The following is a 21,350-nucleotide window of genomic DNA, read 5'->3' as shown; positions in this document are numbered from 1 at the left end:
ATGGAGAAAATATTACCAAGTTTATATGGTCATAAAAAGTAACTGATGTAGTCTCTTTTAATTAATTTTTAGCTACTTTGTATATTTTGTATAGGATAGTTCTTACCTCACAGAAAGCATGTGATATCTGTTAAAATAATTACTATTATTACAATTATCACTAGTTGATGATAAGGCCAATCTTTTTATGTCTCCACATATACTCTACTGGGTTTATCTTCTGTAAATTTGGTCAGGTTATTTCCTGTTGTTGAAATGATAGCTCCTTTCCTCTTCATTAAGCTAAATCCTAAACATTTCCAACAGGCCTGACATTTATTATAACTTCCCTCACTAGTCACCCCCCATAATAATACTTCTATTATATTGAATGCAGTGAATAACTATATATCATCTATATTTTATTATGTTAATATTGTCTTAAACTTGTTCTCTAGTTTTACTGTAGATTTAATAATCCTATATAGCTCCTCCATATTATGTATATATGGATTTCCTCCTGCTGAAAAAAAAATTTAATTTTTTATAGACAAAGAATTGCTGCTTACTTTCCTTAAAAAATACATACACACAAACATACATCCCCCAGAAAAGCTGGTATAGTGGGGGGCATACAGCAGGTGTTTTCTACACACTTGTTAATGATGTTGTAATACAGTTTAACTTAACAAGATCCTGTGTGGTGTTTATCTTTTCCATCTTAACTTCATCATTCAAACAGTAACAGAGTTTAACACAATCTCCATGGAATTCAGAAGCTCTTAACCTGTGTTATTTCAATGCAATGAACTTAAAATCACAGTCCCCTCTTAATACAGGCACGTTCATGATTTTATTTTATTTAGACAACAATAACCAAACTCTGGTTCTATAGCGTCCACATCCTAATTATTTGAGAATAGCTGGGAAGTTGGTATGCTCTAGACCAGACATGTCTACCAGGAAAAATGAACTCTATGGATCACACCTTCAAATATTTCCCTTCTCACATTAAAATAAATGCCAGTCTCCAGAGTACAGGGTTTTCATTTTTTAAGTGTTTTCATTTGAATATAGTTGACCCACAGTGCTAACCTAAGTTTCAGGTGCACGACATGGTGCTTCAACACCTCTGTTACGCTATGCCTACTACAAGTGTGTCTACCATCTGTCACCAAAAAGCACTAGTACAATATCATTGACTATATTCCCTATGCTGTACCTTTTATTCTCATGATTTAATCATTCCATAACTGGAAGGCTGTATCTTCCATTCCTTTTCACCCATTTTGCCCATCTTCCTCCCCCCTTTCCTCTGGCAACCATCAGTTTGTTCTCTGTGTTTGCAGGTCTGATTCTTCTTTTTGTTTCTTTTTTTTTTTGTTTCTTTCTTTTTGTTTCTCTCTTCATTTCTTTTGCTTTTTAGATTCCACATATCAGTGAAAGCATATGGTATCTCTCTCAGTCTGACTTATTTCACTTAGCCTAATGCCCTATAGGTCCATCTACACTGTTGCAAATAGCAAGATCTCATGCTTTCCTGTGGCTGTATAATAGTCTTCTGTGTGTGTGTGTGTGTGTGTGTGTGTGTGTGTGTGTGTGTGTCTGTATTACATCTTTATACCTTCATCTGTCAATGGACACTTAGGTTGCTTCCATATCTTGGCTACTATAAATAATGCTGCAATAAACTAAGAGTGCCTCTATCTTTCTGAATTAAGATTTTTTTTTCCCTTGGGTAAAATATCCAGTAGTGGAATTATTGGATTATATGGTAATTCTATTTTTAATTTTTTGAGGAACCTCCATACTATTTTCCACAGTGGCTATACTAATTAAAATCCCACCAACAGTGCATAGTACCCTATTGTTTCACTTATTTTGGAATCTCAAAACAAAGCAAAAGAAAAGACAAACAAAAAACCATATTCTTAAATACAGAGAAGAAACTGGTGGTTTTCAGAGGAGAAGAATAAACTTCTAGTTATAAAATATGTAAGCCATGGAGATGAAAGTACAGCACAGAAAATATTTAAACAGTACTGTATGGCACTTATCACAGTGAGCACTGAGCAATGCATAAAATTGTTGAATCAATTTGTTGTACAGCTGAAGCCACTATAACATTATACATTGATTACACTTCAATAAGAATAAAATAAAATTTAAAAAATAAGTAAAAAATAAGTAAATGCCAGTGTCACATTCTTGCTCAATGGGTTGCTTCAGAGCATTTAGAAGTCAGTATTTCTCCTCTTCAATTCTATTTCCTCACACCCAGCCTACCCACCCTTTCTGTTTGTCATAATTCCTAAGGATATAGTGTTCAAAAGAAATCAAATATAATATTCACATATAAAAGAAACTTCAATTCCCTTTTGCCCTACATGTATATAGCTAAATACATATTGGTATGAATTTGAGGGGGTATGAGGAGCAGTAAAGAAATCAGCTTGGTAAAAGGGAAAAAAATTAATAATAATAAATGAATGTCAGCAAAGGAAATAGAAAGTTTTCAACTTGCCTTGGCAATAATACGGACCTAGATCAAGGACACTATTCCATTTTACACTGCTCCTACTATACTATCAGTATAGGATATTTTGTTAGACAATAGGGTCCATGCAATTAAACAATCTGAAGCCTATCATAGTCTCAAACCTGACCTATCTGCTTTAAATCCCATCTTTGTGATCAATGATATAACTCATATTATGCCTGAAAAAAAATGCCCTTGGACTCATAGATATAAGAAGTTGACATAACAAGAGGATTTGCAAAATCAAAGAGTTTTACCAAAACATGCACATTTTTAGATAGATTATAATTCATTTCCATTCAAATATACCAAATCCTCACCCCGCTTACATTTTCTATAACTTCATGTAGGAGCAGAATGAATATCGTAATTATTTTTCCCCTGAGAAAAAGATTCTCCCATATTTTAAAATTATCATGCACCATGCAACGTGCAAAAAAAAAAAAAAATACCTTGGGTTTCTTATTTTCAAGGCCTGTTGATATGGACAATGCACAAGGTGAAATCAGCTCCTCGGTTCTTCTTAGAGAAATGGGAGGTGATGGGGTTGAAACGGATGACCTGTGGTTGGATATCGAGCTTTCAGATTTTCCAAGTCTTGAAGGCAAGGTACCACTGCCAAATTTGGGGTCCAGTGTTGAGGGATGGAGCTGGGGTGCCTGGGTGGGCTGAGTAGCACGAGGGAGTGGGAAGGACCCCACTGTGGAAAGTGAGGCAGAGCTAGCACTGGAGACAGGGGGTGAAGGAGGAATTGAAGGATTCTGTCCCTGGTCAGCTAGCTGCGGGGCTGTTCTCTTAGATCTGTTTATCAGGTTTGAAAGAGCTGGGGAAGGATGGAAACATTTCTCTGGAAAGGAGAGTGTGGCCCTTTGGTTAGCGGGAGGAGATCGAGTAGATAATGCAGATGAGGTTGATGTAGGATGTATGTGAATATTCCTGGGCTTTTCTGGACCCCTGAGGTCAACATCCTGTTTGCCCTTCAAAGAAAGAGAAGGAACACTTGGTGGAACGGGAGGAAGACCCACAGAACTCAATGTATTTGTCTGTAGCAGTGAGAATGTTGGGCTCCTCTTCGAAGAAGTGGGTGATGTTTTCTCTACATTCAAAGAAACAAGGCTACTATCAACATGTGTTGTGGGAGAGAGGGAGCCTGCCTGAGAAAGGGAAGCAGATTTGGCAAAAAAAGGTAAGTGAAAGGATTGCTGGCTGAGTTCGGAAACTTGGTGTTCCCTTTGTTCTGGAGACCCTGTTCTCAGGGAGCAACTAGAGAGAGATTTCTTAGGTGTGGATGGGGTTTCTTTTGCTTTTTGATCAAGTGTGAGTGTGGAAGAAGCCAAGGAATTGAGAGAGAAAGTGGGACAGGATGCAGGGGAAAAGGGTCTTTGGTGAGAAGGGTTTGACTTGAGCATGGCAGTGAGCAGGGAAAGCCGGGAAGGCACTGGGGATTTCACCCCTGACTTTGAGAGATTTCCACTGGATGACACTTGGCTACAGATAGTGGAAGAAGAGCCATGGAAAGAAGAGGTAAACTGTTTGGGACTTGGAGAGAGCGAATGTGTGACAATACGGACTGGTATGTACGAGCCCGAATTTGACTTCAGAGTAGCACTGGAGGATGGTGAAGGAGAAGTGGTTCTTGGGCTTTCTCTGGGGCTAAGGACGTGCGAGGTGAAAGCTGTTTTCTTCGGAACTTCAGATGCCAGTCCAGGTTTCTTATCTGCAGGTCTCGGACTGGATAAATTAGAACCTGATAACTGAGTGAAATGGGGAAACTGTGACGTCGAGGAGGTGCCCTTCCGTGCAAAAAAGGGTGAAGAGTGAGCAGAAGTTTGAAAATACGTAGTTGTTTCTTCCACCAAGGCCCCACTGACATCCAGCCTCCTAGTGTGGAATTCCTCTAGCACAGAGGCTCCGTCGAGGTTAACTGGGTCAGGTGGCGTTTTCTGATTAGTTGGAGAAACAAAGGAGAAAGCAGGTGGTTTACAGGCAAGCTGCTCAGAGGTAGTGGGAGAAGAAGTTAACTAGAGGAAAGAGAAATAGACAGATTGTAATAGGACATTATTTGTGAAATGATCACAATATTCTTGTTGCTTGTGTGTTTCTGCAAACGGTCTTTCTATTAGTTTACACAAAACAGTCACCTTACACCTCCATAAAAATTTTAGAAGTTCTGTTGTGCTAATGAGGCACTGCTTTAAATTTGAAATAAAATATAAACAAACTGTGAAATATTATATATTATGCCTCATTTATTCCCTGGAAGAACATCGATATAGAATTATATACGCATGTTTCCATTTAGAAAAGAATTCGCTGACAAAATCTTAAACAATTATCTTAATTTGGAGTTGTGTGACTTGAAAAGATTTAAATCACCATCAATAGGTTTCAAAGTTCACATTGGAAAACAAGAAAGATTTTCTTCCATTGTAAAAATATAACAGTATAACTAACATAATAATATAATGACTACAACAATACAATGACTATAATCCTTAAAAAAATCTAACAGACTTCAAGAGTTTAAAATTCTAAAAACTTATTGTGCAACTGCAAAAAATGACCAGAATTCAAAAGATGTAGCACCCAACATCAACATGATTGATATCAACAATGATAAATTAAGAGAGTGAAAGCAAAGTTTAAATAGAGATCAAGTTTTAACTCATGAAAAACATGTCACTAATTATTTGTCAGAATGAACATTTAATAAATGATTTGGATTATGTTGGGAAGGGTAGATATGCTTTCAAATCAAATGTCACCTGCCTGAAACAATGCAACCCACAAACCCCCCCCAAAAAATTTAAATTAAAAAAAAAAGAAAGAAAGAAAGAAAGAGAAGAAAAGAAAAAATGTCTGGGTATATGTATTCTTGTGCTATTTTAAAAATCATCCAGTACTTTAAGACAAATACTAAAATTATAAATGTTTCAAAAGCCAGATATTTAAGCACAGGCCTCCTGCAAAATTATTGATTTGATTCTATCAACTCGTAAGAGAATTTAGGGAATATCAGTTAATCGAAATGTTAATATTTATTAGGTGATATAATATTACTTGTTATATATGTGTGTGTGTGTTTGTTTATTTATTTATTTATTTATTTATTTATTTATTTATTTATTTATTTAACTTATGGCTTTACATAGCAGGAAAACGTATGACCATAACCATTAAACTTGACAAAAGCTTGGTTTACAAATTCAGTATATGATATTACTTGATTTTGCTTTGTAACATGTTAACAAGGAGACCTATTACAAAGATTTTCATATCATATAATTTTGAGTTCTGAAAAATTTGAAACTGATAAATGCAAACAACTCATCCTATACTTTTAAGTTTCAAGTAAGCATACCCAAAATAGCCCTTTCTTTTTATGTATAAATTCATATGTGTACTTGCAACACAGAATTCTTCCTACACAATTAATATTCGAATACAGTGGCATTACCCAGAATATCAAAAGATCAGGGATAATTGAAAATCAAGCAGAATTCAAACAAATTGAGAAAGAATGCTTAACAATTCCCTCACATAAGCTTTACTTAGAAACAATTCTGCTTAGCCAGTGCTCATATAACTGATTCATGTGATTAGACATAAATGAAAAGTCTTCTCTGATTGTTTCCAATGACTGGTCTCTTCTCACAAAAAGAATGAAGCAATTTCAAGGCTGTGTAGAGTGTCTTGGCATATTATGTTATAGCTTTTGGTAAAGAATTTTATAAACTAATGATAATGGCCACAAAAATTCATCACCTTTTAAGTCGTATTTCCAGATAACTTCATTTATACAATAAGTTTATTGATTCATTCAGATTATCCATGAAATTATCATGTTAAAATCATAGGGCTATAATTCTACTACACTAAGTTACATTGAGTCATATTTTACCTAATTTAAGTAATTCGATTTATTGTGCTTTTGAATAGTTGACTATTAAAGAACTTCTAAGAGAAAGACTCTGAAAAGTCTAAGAATCTTTATTATGTTTGTATTAACCTACATATATGTTTATTATCTTTTCCCATTCAGTATATTAACAAGTATTTGCAATATATCTGTTTCTAATTTGCAAATACATCTGGATATTATCCTGATTTATTCTAATAAAAAATGTGGCACCACACTTTTGTAAAGTTCCCAGACATGAAGAATGTTTTTTTCAATGAAAAAGATTCATTTTCCTAAATTCCTCTCAATAGGTTTAAAAAAAGTAGTGGAGAGGAGGTACAGATATGAATAACTCTGTGCAGAAAGAAAGGAAGGATAGCTGTCAAATGCTCAGTTATCTCAGAAGAGAGCCTTCTTTCACTTCTACACTATAAATCCCTTACCAATGATAATAAACTTCTCTATTGACATCTACAAATTTCCACCCTTCAGCCTCTCCCATTAATAACCTCTTGTTCTGTTCCCTAGGTTTGTCAATGATACTTTTATTCCTTCTCCTCAAAGCTGTTCTGTTTTCTCCATCATTTATTTCTAACATGATCTTTGTCGATTCCTTTGCTTTGAACACCTCTCCAGAGCTACCCCTGCTCATGCTCTCCAATCACCAGCCTTCTGATTCTTGAGTCCCCTTACTATATACCTCCTCCAAAGTTATTTTCAAAACTCTCTTCTAGAAAAACTACCCTGAGCTCTGGAATACATTCAGAGTAATATCAGTAAGAGAGGATGTTTGCAGTGTTCTGCCGTCATCAAGTGGACAATCTTAACCCTAAATCCACTCTTGGATCCTATATAATAGAGGCCATCAATTATTCTAACAACAACATCTGTTGTGGAGCTTCTTTGTAGTTTTAATCAACCTAAAATTAACTCTTCCTATACATACTCAATTTTTCCTAATTAGTATCAGATTCCAAAGCATCTGAATAAAAACCAAAGTGATTGATCTGATCTCTGAATAGTTCCCAAGAGTTGGATGGCACAAGATATTGATTCATGTAGTTGAACTCTTCCTCCTGAATCTGTAAAGCCATGCAATGCAGAAACTCTAGATTCTTTTTTGTCCTCATATGCAATCATTACAACACAACAGCTTGGCCTCCTAAACTTACCTGTTCATGGGTTTTCTCACTGATGAACCCTTGTAATGTCACTGGGCAGATATATTCTCAGCCTTTCAAAGATGAACAATCTAAATAATATTTCTGGTATTTCTACCTCTAGTTGGACCCCCCCCCTTTAACCTATTATTGGAGTAACTTTTAAAAATCTAATCAAAGTACACCTATGCATAAGATTATCATCAATCCTTTTTCCATGTATAATGTGAACTAAAGTTCTTTCCTTCATGACAGATTCCCCTCTCTTGCTGTTCTGTCCCAATTCCCTCATCCCCTGCTATTTTGCACTTTAGGTTTTAGAAGTACTTTGTTCAATCTCAAACTTTTTGCCAGCATTGTCAACATTTTAGCTATCTTATTCTTTTTCCAATCTACTTGCCAAATCTTCATTCTTTAAACCAATCTCGCGAACTGCCATTTTACTCTGAGACCCAGTCTACTTCAAGCTGCTATTAAAAAAAAAAAATTAATGACAGAGGACTTCCTGGGAAGGTGGTAGAGTAAGAGAATCCTAGGCCCACCTCATCCCATGGATACATCTAGATAACACCCACACTAGTATAAGTAACCCAGAAAAAGACCCAAAGACAAGCAGAACAAACCCTTCACACAGCTAAAAGTAGAGAAGATGCCACACCAAAGAGAGTAGGAAGGGTGGAGACACAGTCAGAAGCCAAACTTACCCAGGGGACTTTTCTTAGGAGGGAAAGACACCCCAAGTGCTGAGAGGGGAGAGTAGCAGACCCCATATCAGGCGCTCCAGGCATAGGGCACTTGCACTGGGAAGGCAAATCCTCATTACATCTGGCTTTGAAAACCAGAGGAATCTAACTTTGGGAGTTCTTACAATCAGGGCAGCTTGACATCTGGAACTTTAAAAATAAGCAGGCTCAGCTCTGGGAGAGCTGGAGAGCAATATGAAACTGAGTTCCCACCCTTAAAGAGAGAGCAAAATAAACAGCCCTACTGAGATATAGCAGAGAACCAGCAGTTTGAAAAGCACCTGGGGAATACAGGAGAGAGATATGTTTGCTAATTTCAGAGGGTTCTTTATGTGACATCTCCAAGAACAAAAGAGTTAGTGGGTACCATTCCCCCTCCCCCAGTCTACGTATATGGACACCTGTGGGAATAAACATAGCACCAACACTATCCACCTAGCTCGCTAATACTATACCGCACCCTCAAGCTCTTCTGTAGACCCACCCCAGCCAACATGCCCTTGCCAGGAGTTCATCCAAAGTCATGCCACAAGTGTGCCAGTACCCAAGCAGCATTTTAAGGGGACAGTGCAACCTCAAAATGTCTCCTGCCCAAGGGACAGGGAACGAAAATCACACTCACCAGTTCAACTATGGCTATAGCTATGGGCTGGGAGCAGATAACTTCTCTGAGTTCAGGCCCCACCCACCAACAAAAGTTTCACAGGGGATAACCCAGGAATAGCACGCTGCAGTTCTGTGTCACCACAGCTCTCACAAATGTGAGACTGACTTAACTCCAGCCCAAGGTAGCCCCAGATTGACCTACTAACAACACAGGGACCAAATGCTGCCCACAACAGGCAAAGAGAGACATTGCAGATGACCTGACTCGGCCACAAAAATAGACCGCATGCAACAAATATAAGAGATGCCCCTAAAGAGCCAGTTTCTGGTGAACAGGGAACATAGTGCTATAGGGCATTATAGGACCTCCTTTTCTTAAGACTACTACTTTCAAGAGCAGGAGAAATAGCTGACTTTCCTAACACATAGAAACAGACACAGAAAGTTGGATAAAATGAGGAGACAGAGGAATATGTTCCAAATGAGAGAAAAGGACAAAATCACAGCAAGAGAGCTAAACAAAACAGATAAGTAACTTACCCAATTGAGAACTTAAAATAATGGTCTTAAAAATATTCACCGGGCTTGGGAAAAGAATGGAAGATCTCAGTGAGATCCTCAACAAAGAGACAGAAAATATTAACAATAATCAGAGATAAAGAACTCGATAACTGTGATTGAAAATGCTCTAGAGGGAATAAGTGTAGGTAAGAAGAAGCAGAAAAACAGATCAGCAGCCTGGAGGAGAGAGTAATGGAAAGCAATCAAGATGGTCATGAGAGAGAAAAACTAATAACAATAAATGAAAATAGATTAAGGGAACTCAGCAATACCATCAAGCATAATGACATTCACATTATAGGGATCCCAGAAGAAAAGAAGGAAAGGGGGAAAGAAAATTAACTTGAAGAAATAATAGCTGAAGGTTTCCTGAATCTAGGGAAGAAAACAAAAGTCCAGATCCAGGAGACACAGAGAGCCCCCTAAAAATTTAACCCAAGGAAATCTACACCAAGATACATAGTAACTAAAATGGAAAAAAAAAAGTAGTGATAAAGAGAGAAAATCAAAAAATCAGCAAGAGGAAACCCTATGGGGCTATCAGTTGATTTTTCACACAGAAACTTTGCAGGCCAAAAGAGAGTGGCATGATATATTCCAAGTGCTGAAATGGGAAAAAAACAAAACAAAACAAAACAAAAAAACAACCCTACAACCAAGAATTGTCTATCCAGCAAAGCTATCATTCAGAATAGACAGAGTTTCCCAGACATGCAAAAGTTAAAGGAATTTGTCACAACTAAGTCAGCCTTAGAAGAAATGACAAAGGGGAATCTGAGTGGAAAGGAAAGACCATCAGCAGGAGTAAGAAAACTTGGAAGCACAAAATCAGTAAAATGAAGTATATTTATGAAAATCAGTCAAGGAGTCACAGAATAAAAGGATATAAAGTGTGATGCCATATACCTAAAATGGGTGTGTTGTGGGGGAGGAGAGGAATAGAAATTTAGTGCTTCTAGAATGGGTGCAAGCTTAAGCCATGGTTGAATTAATATAGACTGCTATATGTATAAGTTATATAGAACCCTAATGGTAACCACAAATCAAAAACAGGTAATAGAGATGCAAAAATTTAAGAGAAGGGAATCCAAGTGTATCACTAAAGAAAACCAGCAAACTATGACAGAAAAGAACAAGGGAAGAAAGGAACAGAGAAGAGCTATAAAAACAACCATAAAACAAGTAACAAATGACAATCAGTACATCCTTATCAATAATCATTTTGAATGTAAATGTGCTAAACACTCTAATCAAAAGACACAGGATGATGGAATGGATAAAAAAGTAAGACCCATCAGTATGCTTCTTGCAAAATACTCATTTTATACCCAAAGATATATGGGGATTGAAAGTGAAGGGATGGGGGCGCCTGGGTGGCTCAGTGGGTTAAGCCTCTGCCTTCGGCTCAGGTCATGAACTCAGGGTCCTGGGATCGAGCCCTGCGTCAGGCTCTCTGCTCAGCAGGGAGCCTGCTTCCTCCTCTCTCTCTCTGCCTGCCTCTCTGCCTACTTGTGATCTCTGTTTGTCAAATAAATATATAAAATCTTTAAAAAAAAAAAAAAAAAGAAGAAAGTGAAGGGATGGAAAAGCATATATCATGCAAATGAAAGTGAAGAAAGCTGGAGTAGCAATACTTACATCAGACAAAGTAGACATTTATAGAGGACACCACAGAGTTATAAAAGGAACAAACAAGAAGATATAACAATTGTAAATATTTATGCACACAACCTGGGAGCACCCAAATACATAAAGCAGCTAGTAGCAAATGTAAAGGAAGTAAACAGTAGCAATACAACAATACTAGCAGACTTTAACATCCACTTACATCAATGGATGGATCATCCAAACAGAAAAACAACAAAAAAAATAGTGGCTTCAAATGATACATTGAACCAGATGTATCTTACAGATAAATTCAGAACACTCCATCCTAAAATAGCAGAATATGTATTTTTTTCAAGTGCACACGGAACATGCTCCAGAATATACCACTATTAGGCCACAAAACCAGTCCCCACAAATTCAAAAACATATAAGTCATACCATGCATCTTTTCTGAGACCACAACACTATGAAATGAGAAATCAACCACAAGAAAAAGTCTAGAAAAACAACAACTACATGGAGGTTAAATAACATGTTACTAAACAATGAATAAGTCAACCAAAAAATTAAGGAGAAAATTAAAAAATATGTGGAAACAAATGAAAATTAAAAAAACAATTGTTCAAAATATGGGCTGCAGCAAAAGCTATTCTAAGAGGGAACTTTATAGCAATACAAGTTGACCTCAGGAAGCAAGAAAAATCTCAAAAACCTAACCTTACACATAAGAACTAGAAAAATAAGAGCAAAACCCCAAAATAGTTGAAGGAAGGAGATAATAAAGATTAGAACAGAAATAAATGAAAGAGAAACTAATAAATAGAATGAGATTAGGAGCTCTTTTAAAGGATCAACAAAATTGACAAACCTTTAGGTGGACACATACCTAAAAAAGTGAGTATTGCATGGAGCACTGGGTGTGGTAAATAAACAGTGACTCTTGGAACACTGAAAAAATAAAATAAAATTGTGAAAAACTGAATGAGAACACAAAATCACAAATTAAAGAGAACAAATAAGAAACACGACAGAAAATACAAACAATTTTAAGAGAATATTATGAGAAATTGTTTGCCAACAAATTGGACAACCTATAAGCAATGGATAAAATTCCTAGAAATGGATAAAATTCCATAACTAAATCAGGAAGAAATAGAAAATTTGAACTGACCAATCACTGGCAATGAAATTGAATCAATAACTTAAAAACGCCCACAACCAAAAGTCCAGGATCAGATGGCTTCACAGGTGAATTTTACCAAACTTTCAAAGTAGAGTTAATACCTATTCTTCTCAGGGCACCTGGCTGGCTCAATCCATAGAGCATGCAACTCTTGATCTCAGGTGATCAGTTCAAGCTCCATGTTGGATGTGGAGCCTACTTAAAAAACAAAACAAAACAACAACAACAAAAACTTTTTCTCAAACTAGTAATATATATATATATATAGATATAGATATATATTATATATATGCATATATATGGAAGGAAAGCTTCCAAATTCATTCTATGAGACCAGCATTACCCTGATACCAAACTCAAATAAAGACACTATAAGAAAAGAGAACCATAGGTCAATATCTCTGATGAACATGGATGCAAAAATCCTCAAAAAAAATTAGCAAACCAAATCCAACAATACATTAAAAAATCATTCACTATAATCAAATGGAATATATTCCTGGGACGCAAGAGTGGTTCAATATTCACAAATCGATCAACACAGTATATCACATCAACAAGAAAAGGATAAAAACCATATGATCATTTCAACAGATGGAGAAAAGCATTTGCCATACTATATCATCCATTCATGATAAAAATCCTCAACAAAGTAGGTTTAGAGGCAACATACCTCCACATACTAAAGGCCATATAAGAAAAACCCACAGCCAACATCATACTTGATGGTGAAAACTTGAGAACTTTTCCCCTAATGTCAGGAACAAGGCAAGGTGTCCACCCATAGCACTTTTATTCAACATAGTACTGGAAGTCTTAGCAATCAGACAACAAAAAGAAAGACATCCAAACTGGTAAGGAAGAAGTAAAAACTTTCACTCTTTGCAGATCACATGATACTCTATGTAAAAAAACCCCAAAGACTCTGGCAAAAATCTACTAAAACTCATAAATGAATTCAGGAAAGTTGCAAGTTACAAAATTGAAAATCAGAAATAAGGTGCATTTCTTTCTTTTTTTTAATTTTATTTATTTATTTGACAGAGAAAGAGAGAGTGATCACAAGTAGGCAGGCTGAGGTGAGGGGGGAAGCAGGCTCCCCGCTGAACAGAGAGCCTGATGCCGGGCTCTGGGGCTTGATCCTAGGACCCTAACATCATGACCAGAGCTGAAGGCAGAGGCTTAACCCACTGAACCACAGAGTTACCTCAATAAGTTGCATTTCTATACACTAACAATGAAGTAGCAGAAAGAGAAAAAAAAAGAAAAAAGTTTCATTATAACAAAAATAATAAAATACCTAGGAATAAACTTAACCAAGGAGGTGAAAATCCTATACTCTGAAAACTATAAAACACTGATGCAAGAAATTGAGACAAACCAAAGAAATGGAAACATATTCCATGCTCATGTTGGAAGAACAAATATTGTTAAAATGTCCACACTACCCCAAACAATCTACAGATTTAATGTTATCCCTATCAAAATATCAAGAGCATTTTTCACAGAACTAGAACAAAGAATCTTAAAATTTTGTGGAACCACAAAAGATACTGAATAGCCAAAGAAATATTGAAAAAGAAAATAAAATTGGAAGTATCACAATCTCAGATATCAAGATACAATACAAAGCTGTAATAATCAAAAATAGTGTGGCACTGACACAAAAATAGACACATAGATCAACAGAACAGGATAAAGAGCCCAGAAATAAACCCACAATTATATAATCAATCTTCAACAAAGGAGGCAAGAATATGCAATGGAAAAAAAGTCTTTTCAACAAATTGCGTTTGTAAAACAGGACAGCTACATGCAAAAGAATGAAACTGGACACTTTTTCATACCAACAAAAAATTAACTCAAAATGTATGAAGTAGGAGACCTGAAGCCATTAAAAATCCTAGGCAAGAGCACAGGCAGTCATTTCTCTGACATCAGCCATAGCAACATTTTTCTAGAAATATTTCCTAAGATAAGAGAAACAAAAGCAAAAATGAACTACTGTGACTACAGCAAAAAAAAAAAAAAAAAAAAAAAAAAGCTTCTGCACAGCAAAAGAAACAATCAACAAAACTGAAAGACAACCTATGGAATAGGAGAAGATACTTGAAAATGATCTATCTGATAGACTTTAGGATCCAAAATACATAAAGAACTTATACAACTCAACACCACCATCAAAAAAAAAAAATCCAATTAAAAATGGGCAGAAGACATACACAGACATTTCTCTGAAGAAGACATCCAGTTGGCCAAAATCCACATGAAAAGATGCTCAACATCACTCATCATCAGGCAAATGCAAATCAAAACCATAATGAGGTACTACCTCACACCTGTCAGAATTACTATAATCAAGACCATAAGAAACAAGCATTGGCCAGGATGTGAAGAAAAAGGAACCTTCATGCACTGTCGGTGGGAAGGCAAAGTGATGCAACCACTGTGGAAAACAGTGTGGAGGTTCCTCAAAAAATTAAAAATAAAATTACCATATGATCCAGTAATTTCACTACTGGGTGTTTACCCAGAGAAAATGAAAACACTAAGTGGAAAAGATAAATGCATCCCTATGTTTGCATTGCAGCATTATTTGCAATAGCCGAATCATGGAAGCAACCCCAAAGTCCACTGACAGACGGATAAAGAAGAGGTGATAGGGGCACCTGGGTGGCTCAGTGGGTTAAGTCTCTGCCTTCGGCTCAGGTCATGAACTCAGGGTCCTGGGATCGAGTCCCGCATCCGGCTGTCTGCTCAGCAGGGAGCCTGCTTCCTCCTCTCTCTCTCTCTGCCTGTCTCTCTGCCTACTTGTGATCTCTGTCAAATAAATAAATAAAATCTTAAAAAAAAAAGAGGTGATACACACACTCTCTCTCTCTCTCTCACCCACACACACACACCCCAAAATAGTACTCAGCCATAAAAAGAACGAAATCTTGCCATTTGCAACAGCATGGATGGATCTAGAGGATACAATGGTAAGTGAAATAAGTCAGTCAGAAAAAAACAAAACACCACATGATTTCACTCATGTGAAATTTAAGAAACAAAACAAAGAAAAAAATAGACCATCCAAAAAACAGACTTAAATATAGTGAACAAACTGCTGGCTACCAGAGGAGAGTTGAGTGGAGGGAAATAGGTGATGGGGATTAAGAGTACCTTTGTCGTATGACCTCTGAGTAATGCATAGAACTATAAAATTACTATATTGGCCACCCAAAACTAATGCAACACTGCACATTAATTGTACTGGATTAAAAAAAAAGAATGGAGAGAAAAATAAATACAAAATAATACAGCCCTTTTGGCTGGCAGGACCACTGCACTTGACCCACGAACTTGTCCTGTATGTGGGCACCAGCTGAGAGTGGAGCTGAACTTCCTGCACCTGTGTAGAGCAGCCATCTTTCTCTAACTCACATATGGGCTGGGCTGGGAAGGTACCATAGATTAATGTCATCATGAAGTTCATGTCATAGTCTCAGCTGGATCCTGTATCTCTCATTTTTCTGTTGGTTGGTTGTTAGTTGGTTTTTTTTTTTCCCCTTTGGTTTTGAAATCAGTTTCCCATCCTGCTCTGAACAATAGCTCTTCTAAAAAGTTAACACTCTCCACAAACCCTGCTCTTACCACTTCCTCCATTGTACTCAATAGATGACCTAGTTTCGCTTTCTCCTAGGAAAAATGGTGATTACCAGGAAAATCTATTATTTTCTAGATCTACTCTTATTACTTTTCCTCTCTTCTAAGAAAAAATGATGACTTTTTATTTTTGAAAAGGTAAATTTTCCCTATATACTCTGAATCACAGCAGCTCTTGCCTTCTTAAGAATCTTATTTCATCAGTTATCCCCCATGGGCTATGTATCCATCCTTTTTCCTTTTTATTAGCTCTCTCATTTTCTCATAAATATAAAGCAAAATCCTTCCAATCTTTAAAAACATAGTAATAAATGTCATGTAGTAGGTTATAAAAATGCCTCAAATTCTCTTTTCACAAAAAAAAAAGGCAAAGTCCTTTTCCTAACCACTCCTTCTCAACTGGCCTTCTGACTTGGTTGGACCAGGAGGACACTAGCAAATATGATCCAAGAAGCAGTGGCTTGAAAGGCCTGAGTGCCTTGGAACTTACCAGCTTACGCAGCACATAAGAGCACCAAGATGTGAAGGAGCCCAGGCTCGTCCACTGGAGGTTACAAGACCACATCTCAGCTAACAAGCTACCAGCTGGCCCAGCAGCCAATGACAGACAAGTAGGTGAATCACAGCAAAGATTACTGACCTTGCCCCAGATAAGCAGAACCACCCACTTGAACAGAGCCAAATGGCCGATCTGCAGATACTTAACTAAATAAATGCTGGCTGTTTGAAAGCATTGCATTTTGGTATGGTTTGTTATGCAGCAAAAGCTGACTAACAAAAACACATGCACACATGTGCACCAAGATTTTTGTGGATCCTCTGTGTTCCTTAACTTCAGACCCACGTCGTTTTCTTCTTAGTGACATCTGTACCATACAATCACGGTATTGATCTCCTTACTTCTGATAGCCAACAAACTTAAAGAGACTGCCCCCCAAAATCCCACCCTTTCATAATCCCCTCCTCTTGAGTATGGGTGGAATACCCGAATTGCTTCTAGTAGAACCTGGCAAAGCTGAAGGCATTTTGCAGATGTAATTTAAGCCCTTGGTCAGATGACTTTAAGTTAATCAACAGCCCATCCTGTGTAGGCATGACCTAATTAAGTGAGCTCTTTAAAAGAGGGTCAAAAGGTTAGAGATTTCAGTAGCAGAGATTTTCTTTCTCTGATGCCAAATTTAAGAAGCAAACTGGGGGCACCTGGGTGGCTCAGTGGGTCAAGGCCTCTGCCTTCAGCTCAGGTCATGATCTCAGGGTCCTAGGATCGAGCCCCAGGTTGGACTCTCTGCTCGGCAGGGAGTCTGCTTCCCCCTCTTTCTCTGCCTGCCTCTCTGCCTACTTATGATCTCTCTCTGTGTGTGTCAAATAAATAAATAAAATCTTAAAAAAAAAATAAAGAAACAAGCTGCCATGAATTCTATAGCCTCAAGGAGAGGAAGTGAATTCTGTCAGTAACAGGAGGGGGCTTAGGAGCAGATCCTTCCTGGTGTAGGACCTCCAGATGAGGGTGCAACCTGACACCTTAACTTCAAACTCAGGAGGTTCTGAGCGAAGCACCGGTTCAGCTGGGCATAGACCTCTGATCTACAGAAACCTAGAAAAAATACATAGGCATTTAAAGCCACTGAAGTTATGATCATCTGTTGTGCGGCAATAGAAAACTAATACACTTCCTACTGACCTCTTAACAGCTCTTACTCCCCACTTAGTCTTCCACGGTTAACTGTTATCACCAATGTCTACAGTGATTTATATTTTCCTAAGCCCAGCAGGCACTTGAATGCCTTATCTTTTCTGATTTCTCCAGAGAATCTGACTTGCAATCTCTCCCTCCTTTTAAAAACGGTTTTATCTGTGGGTTCTGTTTTATCGCTGTCTCCTACTTTATTTCCTATCTTTGACGAGTCCTTTTCATAGTCCTTGTCTTCTTCCGCCTTCCTCTTCCATGTTGGTACTTCCCTGGCCATTCACACTGTCTGAAATGCCCAGGCCCTAGTTACCCATCAAGAAAATTTGTACCCATCAAGAAAATTTGTACCCATCAAGAAAATTTGTACCCATCAAGAAAACTAACTACAGCGTGACCCTTCCTGATGGTCTGGGCTGATCTAGGCATCCTCCCCCTGAACTTCCCCTTGTTCTTAGAACATGTTCCCTTTCATGGTCAATGTTTTCAGGTGCATCTTTTTCAAGTTCTTTAAAGGCAGGTAGCATGTTTTTTATAGTTAATTCCCTAACTCTCCAGTAAGCAGACTAATATTACTGTCATACAGGAATGAAGAAACGGTGTCTAGTGGATACAGGAACAAAAGGACAGAGTTCAGGGACATAGTTTCTCCTTAAAGCCAGCTTCATCATCTCCTTCAGTGACTGTGCCCTCTTGTTCTGCTCTAGACTCTGGATAGTGAAGATAAGCAGGGGACAGTGACACTGATAACCCTTGAGTCTTTACCTCGCCAACAACAACAAAATTGAGTTCTGACATCAACAAATCAAGAGACCCTCCTGTTAAAAGGTTCCATCAGCTTTCTGCGGGAATTGTCAAAGCAGCTTGATTTTCCACAAATGTACTTCCTCCGCCCCATGGGCTAATGGCACAATTGATCCCTCACCCAGAGGAAACAACATGCTACCACTGAGGGATCCCAGGGATTCTGCCAGCATCAGAGAAGATTGAAGGCTGGAGGTGTCAGGAAGGTTTCTATGCCTAACATCCTATCCAGATAATTTGTTGTAATTTATTTTCCATGGATCCATAAAATCTAGGTACTTAATAAATATGCATACCAGTGTCCTAATTTCCCAGACTTTCATGTACAACATCCTTTATTTAACTCCAGCCAGTTTTTCTGACCTCATTTTCCATGTCTTCTCTGTTCTTACACCTAAGCTACGTTTCGCCTGGGTGGCTTAGTTGGCTAAGCCTCTGCCTTTGGCTTGGGTCATGATCTCAGGGTCCTGGGATTAAGCCCAATGTTGGGCTCCCCACTCAGTGGGGAATCTGCTGGTCCCTCTGCCCCTACCCCTGTTTATTTATATCTCTCTCTGAGATAAATAAAGTCTTTTAAAAAATTGTTTTATTTAAAACCTCTCCCTCCTCACAAGTTCCTTCCCCTTGTACCCCAAAACATCCTATCATCTCAAACTTCTTAAATACAGTAAATCATCTGTTGAGAACCTACCATGATCCAGGCAGTCTTCTAGGCACATTCCGTATATTACTATCTCATTTAATCTTCACAAGGAAGGTTGATATCATTACCCCATTTTACAAATGAGGAAACTAAGGTTTATTATTTCAAATAACTACCCAGAGGAGCATGGCCAGTATGTTACCTGTGTCATTCCTGCTTTCCCAAAGCATCTCTCTGGTGCATGGGCTCCCTTCCTTACTACCCATCCATTTCTCAACCTCATTTTTGTCCCCATCACCGCACTCACACTGTTTCCCTTCAGGTCATCAAATGACCTTCTAATTCTGAAATTTAATGGGCTCTGAAGGTCCTACTTTATTTGATCTTGTTTTATGTTTTATTTTTCCTTATATTGTTAAGATTTTATAGTATTTTTATTTACTTGACCTTGTTTATAGACTATTCTTTTTGTTGAATGTCCCTCCAGCTTTCATTGCATGAAACCCCTCCCTCCGGCTTCCTTGGACCCCTCTCAGTCTCTGTCATTGGTTCTATTCTTTCACAGGCCCTTTATATTTTGCTATTTCCTGGCTTGTACCTCCCATCTTTTTGTTCTACATTCTTTCCATGAGTAAATATCTCCAATCTCATCAATTTATGTAGAAATATCTCTAGTATCTCAGCCCTACCCTGTGTTCTAGACTTATGCTTCCAGCTCCTTCCTAGAGAACATCAAGCTGTGTCATCAGGGCATCTCAAACTTTACATCAGATGTCTTATCTCTTCCTATCAATTCCTGAAACCTATTAATTTTCCCCTCAATTAATGATATCAACATTCTTCCAATTTCCCTAGTTAGAAATTAGAAATTTCATCCATCCTTGACTTTTCCCATATAGGTCAATGAATAAATCCAGCTATCTCTACCTTGTAAGTTCTTTTTTTTTTTAATTTTTAATTTTATTATCCACTTGACAGACAGAGATCACAAACAGGCAAAGCGGCAGGCAGAGAGAGAGAGAGGGGGATAAGCAGAATCCCCGCTGAGCAGAGAGCCCCATGCAGGGCTCGATCCCAGGGCCCCGGGATCATGACCTGAGCCGAAGGCAGAGGTCCAACCCACTGAGCCACCCAGGCGCCCCTACCTTGTAAGTTCTTTTTATTCCCACTCTCATTGCCTGAGCTACAGGCTTTACCATAGGTCTTCCAGCCAAATCACTCTGTGTTCATATGTGTATATTCACCTCTCCTTTAACTCTAATGTTATCCCTAAGTAAGACAATATTAGGCCTTTACATCAACATTCAAGATGCCAATACTCAAAAACATTACTCTTTCTTTCTGAATTTTCATTGAGAGGATTTTGATTCAACTGCTTATTTTATATATAGCATTTTAATTTTTAACCTACACTTTAAATTTTTTAACTGTTTAGTTTTTTTAACATAATGCACTTTTATTTAAACATGCTACTTCAATGAAATTTTTGGAACATAACCATATTCAACCCAATATTTATATTGACTACGTTCATGATAATATAGTAACAACTACAGAGAACAAAATGTTTAACAGAAATGGATTTACCATAGACTTCGTCTCTAAAGACTTTACAATCTGCTAGGGGAGATAAGGCATGTACGTAAATAGTTATAATACATGCTGAAATAGCAGAATTGTTATAAAAGATGGACAGAAAAAAAGCTATCAGAATCACATTGAGGGAAAGTTTATTTTGACTCAGAGAACAAAACCCGACTTCATAAAGGAGTCAGTGTCTGTGCAAAGACTTCAAAGATGTGAACTCTTAAATATTTATTCCTTTTATACACCTTATTGAACCTCACCTATATGCAAGACACTACTAAGTGCTGGAGACACAGAAATAAATGGGATACATCTTGACTTAAATTGTTCTCTAGTGAGGGGAAAAGGTAATCCATTAATACAACAGGGTGAAAAGGAGTTACAGAAATTTTCTAAAAAAGCTAAAAAATGATGTGGAAAATGGTACAGAAGGAGAAGACCTAACTCCTCTTCAAAGGGAATGTCTCTAGAAAGAGGGACTACTTGAACTGAGTTTAGAGTATTGAGCAGCCTATGGAGATGAGTCTGGGGAAGAAGCTTTATACACAGTGGAATCAAAGGCTCAGTGATGGAAAAGGATAAAGTATGCACTTTTGTTGTAGTTGAGAAGAACTGAAGAAAGAGAGGTAGAAGATGTGGATAGAAAATGACATGTAGGCTAGTTTATGGAAAAGTTAAAAGCCAGAGCAGGAACTGAAGGC

At 37.6% G+C, this 21,350-nt stretch overlaps 1 protein-coding gene across 1 annotated transcript in view; it reads right to left on the bottom strand.

The window, feature by feature from the left end:
• Nucleotides 1–21,350, bottom strand: part of LOC123941851 (muscular LMNA interacting protein) — a 259,159-nt gene that overhangs the window by 114,045 nt on the left and 123,764 nt on the right. The window contains exon 4 of the mRNA XM_046005630.1: nucleotides 2,971–4,539. Coding sequence (XP_045861586.1) covers nucleotides 2,971–4,539 — 1,569 coding nt within the window. The remainder of the gene's footprint in view (nucleotides 1–2,970; nucleotides 4,540–21,350) is intronic.

The sequence above is a fragment of the Meles meles genome, chromosome 5 (assembly GCF_922984935.1).
Source record: "Meles meles chromosome 5, mMelMel3.1 paternal haplotype, whole genome shotgun sequence".
In the NCBI taxonomy this organism is placed as follows: domain Eukaryota; kingdom Metazoa; phylum Chordata; class Mammalia; order Carnivora; family Mustelidae; genus Meles; species Meles meles.
The sequence above is the reverse complement of the archived record's forward strand: the minus strand, read 5'-3'. Positions and strand labels throughout refer to the sequence as shown.